Source organism: Haliaeetus leucocephalus, unplaced genomic scaffold (assembly GCF_000737465.1).
Source record: "Haliaeetus leucocephalus isolate CR32 unplaced genomic scaffold, Haliaeetus_leucocephalus-4.0 Scaffold339, whole genome shotgun sequence".
Taxonomy (NCBI): domain Eukaryota; kingdom Metazoa; phylum Chordata; class Aves; order Accipitriformes; family Accipitridae; genus Haliaeetus; species Haliaeetus leucocephalus.
Window position 1 is genome coordinate 8,570,356 of NW_010972775.1, and position 15,889 is coordinate 8,586,244.

General features: G+C 37.1%; 1 protein-coding gene across 6 annotated transcripts in view; it reads right to left on the reverse strand.

Annotated features, from left to right (window-relative positions):
- Positions 1–15,889, reverse strand: part of TCF12 (transcription factor 12) — a 174,017-nt gene that overhangs the window by 115,291 nt on the left and 42,837 nt on the right. For all 6 annotated transcript variants that reach the window (XM_010571773.1, XM_010571774.1, XM_010571772.1 and 3 more), the window contains exons 4-5: positions 13,269–13,342; positions 9,571–9,639 (exon numbers count right to left, since the gene is read on the reverse strand). In XM_010571773.1, coding sequence (XP_010570075.1) covers positions 9,571–9,639; positions 13,269–13,342 — 143 coding nt within the window. The remainder of the gene's footprint in view (positions 1–9,570; positions 9,640–13,268; positions 13,343–15,889) is intronic.

A 15,889-nucleotide genomic window follows, 5' to 3' on the forward strand; every position in this document is an offset into this window, starting at 1 on the left:
TGTTTACCACTTAAAGAAGAATGCAGTTGAGAGCCTTAAAAAGACTGTCTGCCAACACCAATAAGGTACAGTAGTTTATTAAAAGGTACATCCCACCTGTGTGACTGAGTAACAAAGAGAAAACACCATCAGCTGGCATCTGAACTCATCCCTTAAGTCAAAAGCAAAAGGGGGGTGGGGGGGATTATATAAATTTCTATCAGAGCCCCTTTTCAAATTTGTTTTAAAGAAGACTCAACAATATATACCACCAAATTTCATTCCTTCTAAGAACAGAAGGAAATTTCAGTTCATGACAATTTTGAAGACTACTCTCTGAAAGGGGATTCACTTGATCGTAGCTAGATTGATACAGGCTCCAAGCAGAAACAGGAGTTAATTACTTATGCCAAAAGCTATTCTCCCTCTTGGGTAGAACTATTTGAGGATATGTACTCTGACCTGACTCTAATGGAACAGGCTGGTGATGTCATTCTTTGGACCACAGGTGGGCTTCCAAAGCCCTTTGGAGGATTGCTACCTACTGTTACCTGCGAGGCAAGTTTGACATCAGAAGGCTGGAAGGAGACACTCCATGCTGAGTACACATCCCCATTTCTGCCAACTTTGCTTCCCAGCAAACGTACCAACGGATTAGCATGCAGAGTGCAGAGTTTGAGTATTTAGCAAGTACCTGGCAAAAAGTCTGCAAAACAAGAGTTACTGACCAAATTTATTTTCTGTTCTGAGCACCCTATTCTGAATAGACTGCAGATAGCTCAGGGCATTTTTCTGTTTACAGAAAAAACTGGTTTTGAATATGATTAGATGCCATAGCTGTAAGCTCAAAACCATCTTGTTTGTTCCAACCTCTTACATAGCTACTACAAAAGCAAGCTTTAACCTTCCCAAAGGAAGACAAAACTTTTCTTTCTGTATTGCTATAGCCCCGATAAAGTCTAATGCGGGCTAATTGCTCTCTTACAGCATTTTGTAATGTTGTCACCGTTCATTTTGCAACAGGCCTCTCCCTGGATTTCAGTCTCACTGCATGTTTGTGATCAGAAAGACAGACAGATAGGTCTACAAATAAAAGCAACAAGTATTGTCTACTAATAATGCCTATCATGAAATGCAGCTGAAAGACTACTACTAATTAGTACTGCAATTTAACTGAGTAGCTAAGACACTCTCAACACTGAATGCTCTAACATTTTATTCATTTCTCAGGTATTTCATTGGATTAGACTGATGTTCTCTAATCATTCCAATAAATTAAGTCCATCAATTTAAAAAAAAATAAATCAACAATTACAACAGTTTTCATTCTCACCTCTTCTGGGTAAGGTGCCCCAACTGTCCTAGTGGTTTAGGCTTTATCTGTATTAGGATTTTCCATGCGCAGGTATGCTAACACAGCCAAATTAATTAAATATCTGACACTATGGACAAAATAATAAATAGTTGTATACAGGACACCTGAAAATTATCTTACAGAATGTATTATTCTAGAAGACCCAGAAGAGGAAATGGAAAAAAAAAAAAAAAAAAAGAGAAAACACACTCCTTACTAGGCATGTTTACCCTACCAAACCATAAGGAAAGGCCTGACACAATGAGTCTATGCCCCATTTTACAAAATAAAATGGTAATTAACCTCCTAAAACTCCATGTCTTTCAATGACCATTAAAGTTCTGACATTTTGGTTTAAGTCAATCACAGAGCTCACCTAAGAACAAGCCAAAAAGCCCCCCTGGCTCACTGTTCCTACCCCTTTTCACTGGACTGGTTCCAGGGGTTCTGTAAGAATCATCCTCTCCCTTTTGCTTCCACTTCAAAAACATAAACTATCATCCCTTAGTAATTACTTTCTGAAATTACACCAGGATTTGTCCATGCATAAACATAAGTACAAAAATGTACTCCTGACCCTAACCCAAATTGTGGGTGTTTTGGTTTTGTTTTTAAGTAAGCACAACATCCTATATCCACTTCAGAGTAGAATTCGGAAAATGAAGAAGTCACTAAAACTACATGGCACACAATTTTCCCATGCATTTATTGACTTCATGGAATAACTTCTTCCTGTATGGGTAACTACCACACAGCATTTTACTTGCTCAAGTCCACTAAACCAGACAAAACAAGCTTCTTTTCTCTGTTTTTCTTCCCTTATCCCCAAAGCCCTCTCCTACACAAGTCCCTGGAAATAGACCCAAATCAGACCCAGTTGTGGCTCATAACCAAGCTGCCAGATCAGTAAATAGGTATTTGCATTTTAGCAACTTACAATATAGCTCGATTATTGCCTTTAAATTTAAGACATTAAAATTCCACTAAAATGAATGGTTGACTTCACAATTTGACATGGCTACAGACCAAAAGATTAAATTTAATGAATGCTGCTTCTGATTCCTTGAGTGTTATAGCTTGGCTGACCTTAACAAATATTAATTGTTTAAAACTCAGGAATACTGAGGTCCCTTCCAAGCTAAATTTGGCTATGATTATATGAATCAGACAACAAGTTATGTAAATGACTAACATGTAAATGAACAACAGTGAATCTACCACTGAAAACCACTTTATTTTGAATTATCTGCCTCTCCAAACTAATCTGAGAGTTCTAAAGACAAAAAGAAGGAAAAATCACAAGGCAGGGAAGTTGGGAGAGAAAGCAAGATACAGAGACAGCAAGAGGCAGAGGGACAGACCCAGAGAAACTGACTACAGCCAGAAACATTGTGGTGAGTCACTGACTTAAGATTAGACAAGAGGCTCTGGGCAATAGCAATACCAAGGTGTCCTAGCTAATTTAAAGATTATATGATCACACGTGTTTCCAGAAATAAACAACCATTTTGTTTTGGAAAGAGTATTTTCAGTCATGGAATCTATATATCTGTCAATGACTCCTAGAGGAAAGACTACAAACCCAAAACCTGGCGGGGCCTATTGAACATACAGATCAGGAAGAACCTTGCAAAAATGAAGGTAAGCTAAAAATAAATCCAGGGAAGAGTACTCTTCCTTTTTGCCTTGAGGGTCACCTGCACTGTATTAATTTCTCTTAACTGAACACCAAGAAACATCACATTGTCACAGGTCATGGTACAACTCCATGGGTTGGTTTTGGCTGGGATAGAGTTAATTTTCTTCAGAGTAGCTAGTGTGGGGCTATGTTTTGGATTTGTGCTGAAAATGTGTTGATGACACAGGGATGTTTTCATTACTGCTGAGCAGTGCTTTCACAGCATCAAGGCCTTTTCTGCTTCTCTCACCACCCCACCAGCACAAGAAGTTAGGAGGGGACACTAACCCCGGGACAGCTGACCCCACAGACCAAAGGGATATTCCATACCATATGACATCATGCTCAGTATATAAAGCTGGGGGAAGAAGAAGGAAGGGGGGACACTTAGAGTGATGGCGTTTGGCTTCCCAAGTAACCATTATGCATGATAGAGCCCTGCTTTCCTGGAGATGGCTGAACACCTGCCTGCTGATGGGAAGTAGTAAATGAATTCCTTGCTTCGCTTGCGTGTGCTGCTTTTGCTTTACCTATTAAACTGTCTTTATCTCAACCCACGAGTTTTCTCACTTTTACTCTTCTGATTCTATTCTCCATCCCACCGGGGTGGGAGGGTGAGCAAACAGCTATGTGGGGCTTAGTTGCCAGCTGGGGTTAAGCCACAACACTCCATTCGAAATCACTAACAGTCCTGCAGCAAGCTATTAGTTGGGAACAATGTTGTTTCCAAACAGTGACCAAAATGATTTTACAAAGTATTCACCTCAGAGGAACAGGGAAAGACACAGCAAGACAGCAAAACATATACATTCCCAAGTACACTTCTGACAAACAGTACCGAAGAGTCAGAGATCCACACAACTGTATTTTAAGAATTCAGTCTATCATTTTTAAATAAATTACTTCATACAATTTGAATAATTTTAAGTGTGAAAATACAGACCTTCCAATCAACTCTACAAGAACAAACTATTAGCTCGAATGTTGCAGCTGAAACTGTACTTGACCATATTTTGTAATTCTATGGACCAGGGTGATGTGCACAGAGACTTTTCCGTGAGGGAATGGGGAATTATGGGGTAAGTCAGTTTGCAGCTGAACATAATAAATCAACAATGTATCAACCTATGCAACAACAACAAAAAAAATCTGACCAACCGGCATTATAATCAAAAACTAAAATTAAAAGCAGCTTCTTCAGCAACCAAATCTTTTCTAACACAACCAATAATAAATGCATCCAGCAACTTGCTTGTCTCTGGTGTAACACTACCAATGTCCTCCATGAGGACAACACGCAAGTCTGCGCCATGGTTTAACCCCAGTCAGCAACTAAGCACCAAGCAGCTGCTCTCTCACTTCCCCCCACCCTGTAGTATGGGGGAGATAATCGGGGGGGAGGAGTAAAAAAACTTGTGGGTTGAGATAAGAACAGTGTAATAGAACAGAAAGGAAGAAAATAATAATGATGATAATAACAATAATCAAATGACGATAATAATAATGATGATAATAATAATAATAGAACATACAAAGCAAGCAATTGCTCACCACTTGCCAACCAATGCCCAGTTAGTTCCCAAGCAGTAGCTCCCAGCCAGCCTTCCCCCAGTTTATATACTGGGCATGACATCACATGGTATGGAATATCCCTTTGGCCAGTTTGGGTCAGCTGCCCTGGCTGTGTCCACTCCCAACTTCTTGTGCCCTTCCAGCCTTCTCGCTGGCTGGGCACGAGAAGCTGAAAAATCCTTGACTTAGTCTAAACACTACTTAGCAACAACTGAAAACCTCAGTGTGTTATCAACATTCTTCTCATACTGAACCCAAAACATAACACTATACCAGCTACTAGAAACAAAATTAACTCTATCCCAGTCGAAACCAGGACAGTCTGTCACAGGTCAAACAGAAAATAACCATAACTTTCTAAATAAGGAAAAATTGCGGGGCTGGGGGGTGGGGGGGGCACGCATGGAGCTGAGCAGACAGACAATGATAGCAGACTCCTCACACTCCTTGCACCATTTCATCCATATTACTATCAGTTGCCTGCTACAATACAAAAGCTAAGAGAACAAGCTGAAGACCCATCTGATGTGCCAGGAAACAAACACCTCTCCCCTCTGCAGGCTCTGTGCGTGCCATCTCCCAGGCTGCTGAGAACAGTCAGTACTTCAACCCCATCTCGCTTTATTGTGCAAAAAACTTGTATAATACTTACTAAACAGAGGAACGAATGCAGTTAGCTGATGGAGATCACCCAACTGCACCAGAAACAAGGAGCTATACACTTTATAGTTTTACTTCTGATTCCCTTTCACTATCAGCAGGTTTTAACATTCCACTCCAATATCCTAAAGACAGAAATGTAGCTTTATACCTTACTTAGTCACCTGCTACACAGGGGAAAACTAGCAGATATCACTACCCCAGATTTCAGGTATTACTGGGAGAAGCCAAGAGAGCTTTCACAAGTACCCTCCAAGTGTCACAACAGGTTAACATACTTTGTAACAGAGCTCTAAAAATACTCATTAGCTAATTTCCATGTATCAAGTTGAAACAGATGAAAACTATCTGTGCAGGAATGGAATATAATAAGAACTGAAAACATGGTTATTTATTTTTAACCTGGTAAAGCTTTGGAAGGGGAAAGGGGACATAACACATTGAACAAGGAATCTATTTTGAAATAATCACCATTTTCTCCAGTTCTAAATCTATTTACAGGAACTTAACTTTGGGAATTATGCATCTGATGGTCAATTACACCTCTCTCAACTCTTGTGAGACAAATATCAACATGATATGTAATGGGACAATTCCCTGGCCACATGGAAAACTAATTTGTGAACAGATTCCAATGCTAATTTCAATATGATCAGTAGTTGCAAAAAACAATTAAAAAACCAACAAAAAAAACACTTCTCCAATGCAGCTCATATGACTGAAACCAGATTTTTCTAGCTCTTATCTAAGCTATAAACAAACCAGGAAATAAAATAATACAAGTATAGCCAGCCAACTTACTAACAATAAATGCTTAAGGACAATACTTTAAAACCTAACTAAAACATTCAGAACTTAAATATCAGAACTTGCTTTGAAAAGTGCTGCCCATAAATCAAATTACAAAGTAAGCTGCATTTGCAAAAGCGTCCTGTGCAGTGAATATGGGATATTTAATTTTGGCTTTGATTTCATACTGAATCATCTGCTTACTTATAGAATACATCAGGAAAAGCAAATAACCAGAAGAACCACCAAACAACCTCCCTCCCCCGCAAAAAAAACCAACAGAGGACAAAAAGGACACAAATACAACAGACTTGATAACACTTACTGTATTTCTGTGTCCCTCTTGTCTTGTTTTGCTATTTAACAGCTTCCTTTCTTGTTATGTACCTGAGATTAAGAGGTATAAAATACTATTTCAAAACCTGCTATCTCATTACTATTTTTTGACTTCTTTGCAAATTAAAAGTACTACTGGTGTGTGTGGGGGGAGAATAGTTTGGGCATATAGTATTTCAGGTTCCAATTCACATCTGAGTCTTTTACATACAATAGAGGGCATAACCTGTTGACAACCTGTTGACTGATGCTACAAAATCTAGCAGTGGTATCTTGATCAGTTCAACTCTGGCTTCAAGTAGCTATATAGCAGAGTTACATAAATGAAAAGGAAGATAAACCGCATACTCAGTACTGAAGCTAGATTCTATGTTAAATCAGGTCAAAATGTACACTCACAGCTTTTAGTGCAACATACATGCTGGAAGATGCTTAAAACACCCACAGTTCACATTTCTGGAAGAAAAATACCTCAGCTAATTTATGCTAAATTTTTAACAGTTAAAATTATTATGCACATATATAAAAAAAGGCTATCCAGCAAGGAAATGTCTTATGGAAAATATTTTTGGATTTGCTTGATTTGGAGACAGCAATCTGAAGAGATAAAAAACTAACTTGCTCCTATTGCAAAGGCTTGATTTGGAGACAGCAATCTGAACAGATGAAGAACTAACTTGCTCCTTTTATTGCAAGGACATGTTCCAACAAAATCAAAACCATGAAAGAAAACCTCACAGACCACTATTCTTCATGAAATAAAAGCAATCATTAGCCACACTGCAGTAAAAACTATGGTAGAAAAATGTTTAATTAAAAGACAACGTTTATCCCAAAAAAGTGATTATAACAATTTGTTGCTAGGTTATGAGTATAAATTACAACTTCCAAATAAAGTGGGAAAGCTAAAAAGTTGAGAATCATTTCACAATAGGAAGACAAAACTTTCAAATGCTATCGTTGTTCAGCAAACATGCTACTTGGTTCAAGTACCTCAGAATTTGCTTTGAATTGCTCAGTAGAGCAAGGCTTTCAAAAAGCAGCTTTACAGTCCTCTGCAACATACACTAAGAGCCAGTCACCCTTCTAATGCAAGGGATTATGAATACATGCAAAAATATCTCTAGCTCTATATCACTCAGATAAGGGAGGGACTCATATACATTAACCAGAAGATATTCACTGAAATACCACTACTGTTGCACATATAGAAGTCAAAGAAAGATTGGAGAGTTGGAAGAAAAACAAGCACAAGAGACAGAAAATTTTGACACAGTATTGTATATGGACTTCAATATAATCACTCAAGAATAAGCAAGACCATCAGCACTTCATAGACTTCCACTGACTTGCTAATTACCATACCTGAATTATTCCTCTTAAAAAAATAAAGCTTTCCTACTTTTTTCTTTTTTCCCCCACAGTATATGTATTTTCAAATTATTCATTTTTCTAATAAAACATTTGGCCTATGCAAAAGAGATTTTGCACACAGAAGCCGCTAATGTCTCAATTTGTACATTTTCACAAATTTAAGATTGTCACAGCCAATTCTAATACAAATACCCACTGCTCTTTCAGTGTTAGAACACTCTAACATTATTAGGTAATGAAAAAACAAGGCTCATATAAGGTTTTCTCAAGCCTACAGTGATTCTCAGCCTTCAACATTAGTTCAAAACACTATTGAAATAAGAATATTTTATATTTTAATAAGGTATTATAAGAGATTCTTAAAATAAATTAAACTGCTACGGGATATTAGAGAAAGACCTTTTGTGAATTAAACTATTGATCGAAAGATTAAAATGCATAAACAAACACCCCAAGCACGGGAATACATCTCCAGTTTTCACAGTGAAAAGAAGTTACCAGTGCATTTTCCCCACTTCCCCAAAAAACTGTACTTAGACCAACATTCTTCAACAATTCCATGAATAAATCAAAAGGAGTGGGTGAACAAAGACATAGTAAAGTTGCTGATAACAAAAAACATTTAAAAATAATCCTAACTAAATGTTAGTCCCGAGTTGCAAAGCAAATTCTCCATGAAATTGGCAATAAAACAGCAGATAAAATTTGGTGTAAATAAATACAGAAGAAACATGTTAAAAAATAACTCAACATCATAATGTGGTAACTACTGTACAAAAAAAAAAATCTTATTCTTTTTCTATACAGTTTTTTAAACAGTATCACTTCGGAGCTCAGTGACAGTCAAAATATGCAAGACTTATGAGTAAGAAAGGAGCAGAGAATGAAAGTATCATTATGTCATGCAGAAATTGATGGTATACCCTCATCTTGACTAGTGCATGCAACCGTAATCACCCTAACTCTTAAGTTATGCAGAAGAAGCAGAAAGATTTAGAGAATGGCACCAAGAACTAACCACAGGTTAGGAGAAGTTACTATACAAGCAGAGACCAATAGATTAGGATTCTTCAATTTAGTTGAGGAGAGACATACAAGTGGCATACAAAATAAAGACGGGGGGGGGGGGGGAAAAAAAAATAAAAATTATGAAATACATCAGTAACAACCAATCATTACTATTCAGAACACAGGAACGTGGTGAAAATCAGTTAAATCACTGGTCAGCACACTTAAGACAAAAACATCAATATTTTTGCCACAAAACAGTTGTAATTATTGCCAAAACTGTAATCTAAGTCAGAAAAATCCATAACTCACAGAAAACGAGTCCACCAACAGCTGTAAGAACAATGTCCAAACGGTCAGCTCTATCCAGGAAATCTCCTAAGCCCCTAAGGGCTGGGCTTTGTTGGGAGAGTATGACAGTAAAGGTCGCAAAATATTTGCCCTATACTTACGCTCTTTCCTTAAGCATCATTGCTGACACAATCAGACCATCTATACTAACGTGAACAGACCTTTGTCAGGAGTTGAGAAAGGACAGGAAGGGAAGATCTGCTTTAGCCAGTCTTTCACCATATTATTTTAATTAGCCTTTAAGAGGTATATACTTAACTATCACCAAATTCCATTTCTATTTAATTGAAATTTGCTTATCTTTATGTGCCTTTGGAAATTCCAGCCAATACTGGGCCAACAGTTTAAATTCTTAAATAATTTGGTCACTGTATTGTGAACTTTAAAGGAAAACTCCAGTAGTAGGCTGCACGCAGATTTTTAAAAAAAGAAAGAAAATCACACACAAGATAAAAAGAATAAATGGTACCTCTTGAGGCTTCAACTTTTCTATGTCTGTGGAGAGGTCTGAGCTTTTTCCATGAAGACTGCCATTTTCCTGTAAACAGGCAAGTAGAGCAATTAGGACAAGAATAACATTCTATATTGAAATTATGAGGAAAAGCACTGGATTTTGAAGTTACAAGTTGAACATGTAAGACAGTTATAACTTATTTAAACTCTGTATGTTAATCACCACAGCGAATAACCTAGGAATGTAAAAGGCTAGGTGTATCATTTGCCCTGCCTCCTGAGAAACTCTGATCTATATTCTCACAATACAGACCCACACACTCATTTTACATCTTCCTCAGAGCCATCTCATCTGGCAGCATATGGAGTAGGAGTCAGAAATTCCCTTTATTCAAAATTCTGAACCAGTAGTGTAATGTGTCTCATTTGTTGAAAGAAAACCAAAAAATAAAACACCAAACATCTTACCAAAAATTTATGCATACAAACTTGATTTAGACTGGTAAACAAAGTCCAGTGCTTCTTCAGTGATTTTGATGCAGAAGAACTTCCTTTGTTCTACTTTTTTTTGCAGAAGAACATGGCCATAAGATGAATTAATTTGTGCCTCTTAAGCATTACCAATTCTATATACAGACAGTATATATTTCTAGTGTTTATCACTTTTTGGGGGGAAAACACAGGAATGGAGTTTTCCTGTAAAAGGAATTCAGTTTTCTTTAAAAGAAAACTGTTGTCATTTAAATGACATCCCAGACAACCATTCTTTATTGCTTCCTGCAGGGCCTCTACAGAAAGGTTTTCTTCCCCTCCCACTACCAAATTTTTAGGTGTATTGAGGGCCTGGCCAAAGATCTGTATTCATCAGCCAAACCCTCTGAATTCCTTTCGACAGCCACTTCACATCAATTCAGCATAATATACATCCTGACTCTGTGGGACAGGCCTTCCTTATTCCTCAGTGTATGAAAATGATTTACTACACAAAACCAAGGAGATGCATGTGTTTTGTAATCTTCCAAAGCCAAGCACCAGAGGCTGATGCCTCCTAAGACAACCCAACCACACCAGGCTCTCAGGAAAATCTAAACCTACCAGCATCCACTACCTGGTCAGTGACACTGCCACAAACTGCTGCCGTGCCGATGTTTCAAGACTGTGGAGTCAACAGCTCACAGCTAAGCTGACCCCATAGAGAAATTTCATGGACAGTCTAATGTCATGTTCTGTGCTAACATGAGACTTGCTCTTAAATTTATATCATTTAGCAGGTTTTTCAAAAATAAAATTCATGTAGGAAGACATGTGCAAAAATATTCAACTTAGAATAATCTTTCACTAGAATTTAGGGCTACTAGGGTTCCCCCCACCGCCATGATTTCTGTTGCCTTTAGACAAAAAAATCCCCTATAAAAATGAAGAAAACTTTACCACCTCAACACTACAGGAACAAACGAATTTTTTTTTTTAAAGGGAAGGCAAAATATACAAAAGGTTGTTTTGGGAGACAGAGAGAAGTGAACCCACTTATTTCATTTTTAGTTTATAATTCAAGCAAGTTTGTATGCAAGTATTTGGTCCTCTCCTGTTCTAAATTTTATACTGATGCACACAAAGCCACACTATAAAAACCATTAAATTCAGCCACAAATACAAGTAGGGAAATAAATCTACGTATCAGTATTTTAAGTCTCTAACTTTCCAAAAAAAAATCAGACAGCATTAACTGCAAATTCTCTAAAATAAACATACTTTATAACTTATTTAGCTTGAATTAGGAAAGACCTATTAAAACAGTATGTTCCAGTTTAAACAAAAATGAACATATTTTCTTAAAAAAAAACAAACAACAAAACAAACAAAAAAAATCACAAACTGTAAATAATTGGTGCTTCAGAATGAACTCTCAGTATCATCTCAAATTACTAGCATGCAAAAGAAAAATCCTCTGCACTTAGCCAGCAGAGGAAGAAATACTTCAATAACATTCTGGGGATAGATTCCATCAACTCTTAACAATATATTCAGTGTGGCTAGAGTCCAAATGGCTTTAGCTGAAACTGTCCTAACAAATTATGATTCAGCAAGAACTGTTTGCTGGGAGGATAAATGTCTTTTTTTCTGTCTCACTTCCCGCCGCCTCCCCCCCCCCAAAATATAAACTATTGTAAGTCCAAGTTAACAGTTGCTGGTGGGAGGAGAGGGACACCTGACATGTAAAAGAATTTAACATCTCTCTTTTCTGAAGCCTTCCACAGGGCTCAAAACAAACCTACATTTACATTTGCTTTTCTTAACGATACACCCAAATAGCACCAACCTTTGGGGTATTATAGTATAATTTGTGGAGGGTTTGATTCTTGACTAGTGTTTGAATTTCCTAGTCATGACCTTCAGTTATAGTAAAAAAGCAAACAAAAAAACCCCCAAAACCCACAAAAAACCCAAACAACAACAAGATGACCAACAACCAGGCACCCTGACTTTACATTATTGGAATGTTAGCCAGCTGATCCTCTAACATAAAAAAAAAGTGATTAATATAGCCATGCAGCCAACCAATCACAAGCTCAGATTCCAGTTAGGTCAGCTTAAGTCATGATTGATAAAAATTGATTAGCAACATTATAGATGTGTCTCAAAATACCAAACACAATATACAAGTTACTTAAAGCTGTGTAGTAAGATTCCATTTCAAATGTAGAAAAGGCATCTAAAGGCTGGGCTTCATGCCTTAAATCATGCAGGATATTTTAAAAGAATGCCTAACTTCTATGTTGCATAGAAGTACTTCTGCAACCCATAAAGTTCTTCTATCTTTTTATTATAATTTATTTACCAAAGATCAATGGAAAAATTGACTTCATAATAAATCTTTCTAATGCTCTTTTCCAAAGTCAGACAGAGGCTTTAACAATATCCAGTGAGCTGGACAAGACCTTGCAGCCTACTCACTTCATTCCATAGCAAGAGAAAGCTGCAAAGGTACATGACCTAACACAGCTCTCTGGCTTAAGGGTACTGAAATCAGAACAGATTATTTAGACTAGGCCCGTCAGTTATGCTGCGTATTTCTAGTAATTAATTCATTAGGTACTTAGCTCATTGACTTTTTAGGGAGTAGATATTCATAAAAAGAAAATTGAGTAGATGAAAGGGAATGCGATTTCCTAAGGGGAAAGCTTGCTTTTGACCACTGAGTTGAGTTTTAAAAAGGCAATGTTAATTTAGGATATTAGATACTATCAAAAACCTTTAGCTCAATAAGCAGGATGGATGAAGCTGCAATGGGAACAGGAGAAAAGTATTTAAAAAGAGAAGCCTCTGTCCAACATCGTGACACAGCACATACTATAGCTGGCTAACGTTAATGGAGAGGCAAGCATTCCCTACACTTTGCCAATAAATCTGCTCCTGGATAAGTAACATGACTTCTATTTTCATTTTCTGACCATAAGGTAAATAAAATGCATGGTCATCATTCAAGTATACAGTTATGTATGGTTTATTTTCATAAATTCTTAACCTATATATTTTTTAGCCTTAGTAATGTGCATCACTATTGCAGCTTATCAAAGTCATTAAAGTCTATAAAAGATGCTAATCTGTATATTTAAAGGAGCTTACCCTTCAAAAACATTGCCAAATCATCTGCTGATTTTCATTGTACTTTCCCATAAACTTTCACTATGAATTATTATATGGGAACCTTACCCTTGAAGATTCATATGAAGGACTTGGCTGACCGCTTGTTCCCCAGGATGTGGCACCTGTTCGCTCATCCATACCTAGCAATAAAAAGAAACATACAGACCTATAAGAAAAGATAGTAAAAGCATAATGTTCTCTGATGCAACCTGAAAGCAAATTCATCTGCTTCCATACACTTAAAGCAAATTCATCTGCTTCCGTATACCTAAAGCAGTATTTCTAAAACCAAAAGATGAACAGTTTCCTTGTTAATGAAGCTGGCTACAAAGCAACCTACTTATTTGGACACCTGCAGCTGCTGAAAACAGGAGCGTAAGAAGTCAAAAGATTTGCCAATCTGCAGTGTCTGCCCTACCCAATCCATAAGAAATAAGCATGAGTAACAAAACAAGCACAACTATGTTAGCCTGGCTTTTTGCACAGCCTGATTTATCCTGCATCTTAAGCACTGAATATTGCAGCACATACTGTGAAACGTATACTTGTTATCTACTCTTTGCTCTCATGTCTTGCTTAAGTATTGTAAAATGTGCGAAATTATTTCCCCTGCTTGGTCTTTACATGACATGCAAGATATTTTAGCATAAGTGGGGAAAAAGACAAGACAGACTGGTTATATTTCAATGACTTAAAAAAAACCCCACAGAAACTCATGGTGTCTGCCCTACTAAAACAGGAATCTTTTTTAACTCTATAACGGTTCTTTTAGAATCAGTTCCTTTTATGCAAATGCAGGTTACAGCTCAAAAGAGGAAGGGGAAGGAAAAATAGGGAGATCTTTAAACTCAGTATCAGAAGATATATCCCATGTATTATCTAGCCAACAATTAGAAATACTGTTGCCAACACTTTCTCCAATTACTTTCTGTTCAAAGTTAATTGGTCAAACCATCTTTAAACCCCATTCCAAAACAAATAATTGCAAAAGTACCTGAATTCCTATAGCAAATTCATTCATATAGGATAAGGTTACTATTACAGTAATTAAGTTCCTGATTATCTGTATCACAAGATAATTTTTTTTTTAATAGGTGAAACAATTCCATCCTAAATTGCAGGTTTCCACACACTTTGGCCTATAAAACACAACTCATAAGCTTCCTGTCACCCAAACTTCTCCCATAAAGAGTTTTGATATAGAGCATAAATTCTTATGTGATGTATAGTATAACTATTTATGAAGCTTTATAATGTCATAATTTATAAATAAGAACTAAGTGTCACAATTTATAAATAAGAGCTCAGTGCAGGGTGCTCCATACAATCACCCCTAAGCCCTAACTTTATATTGCAACTGTAAAACTTTCACGTATGTATCTCATACCAGCCACACTACAAAATAAAATCCAAGGAAATACTGTAAATAACTACCTATGGAGTAGTAGTATTCTAATCATTACTTCCTTAAGAAATGTGTTTTATGACGCTACAAAATACTGTTTTGACAAAGACAGTCTGCAGAAGGCATGTTAAACTGAAAGTACAGTACAATCACCTAGATAAAACCTACAGACAACCTTTTGTGTACCGCAGGAAAGATCCCCAAGGCTGGAGAATGCTCTTTGAAAATGCAAAACCACCACTATATTGAGCCAGCAGTTTGTGGAAGTTCGCTGCATTTTGCAGCTGACAGCATTGTTGTTGTTTCATTGTAACTGGTCCAGGAGCTGAGTAAAAAGTCGTGGCTGGCACTGACAAAGGCAAAAGTAATCTTTTGGCACAATTGACTCTTTTCTGCCAGAAACAACAGCCCTAGTAATCCAGTGATTATCATAACAAGTCTTCCATTGCTTTTGTTTCAAAAGAGACATATAGTAGGAGGAGGGAAAAAAGAAAAGAAAAACACCTTACTGCAAGACAGTCTTTGGGAAAGTCTAAGATGCAGTATGTTACATCAACCCATTTAGGAAATATGTCAGTAGATAACGGTTATGCATAGTGTTTAGATGCATGACCCCTGATCAGTAAAACATGTTACTCATTTAAAAATTTGAGTCAGTGGCACATAGGGACTTATGTTAAGGTTCTGCTAAATCAGCACATGTATAACTAAAAATTCTCATTATTTTAATTCTACCATTTGATTTATGCAAATAAATTTTTTAAAGAAACTGCTCTAAAAATGTAACAGTAAGATGGGGAGGAAAACTAATTTCTAAATAGTTCCCAGAATTCTTTCTTCTAAAAAAGGTCAGTTCGATTAGCTAGAGTAGTCAGGAGTATCGACATGCTTCCTTTTTTCTGCCAGGTGTCTTTTTCCTCCTTTTCATGCAGCATTTTTTCTTTTCTTACAAGCCCAAAACAGGTTTGCATCTGGACCCATCCTTTAATCAGAATTTGCACACGAGACAGGCATTCACACTTTAGAAGCTCCTTGAAGGCTACAAGGAAGAATTTCATACACTACATACAGAACACTGGCACTCTGACTTACTGCTGCTGCTTGACATCTGGATTTGACTTGGAACAACACCCCTGCCGCCCTTGGACCCTCAGATCAACATAGCACACACCAAACGAGCAGAGAACCAGCTAGCCAACAACACTCAACCAGGAAATCAGATACGTGCCTACTACAGCGCTCAAGGAATCTGTTCTGGTTTGTACACTAACATTTTTTCCAC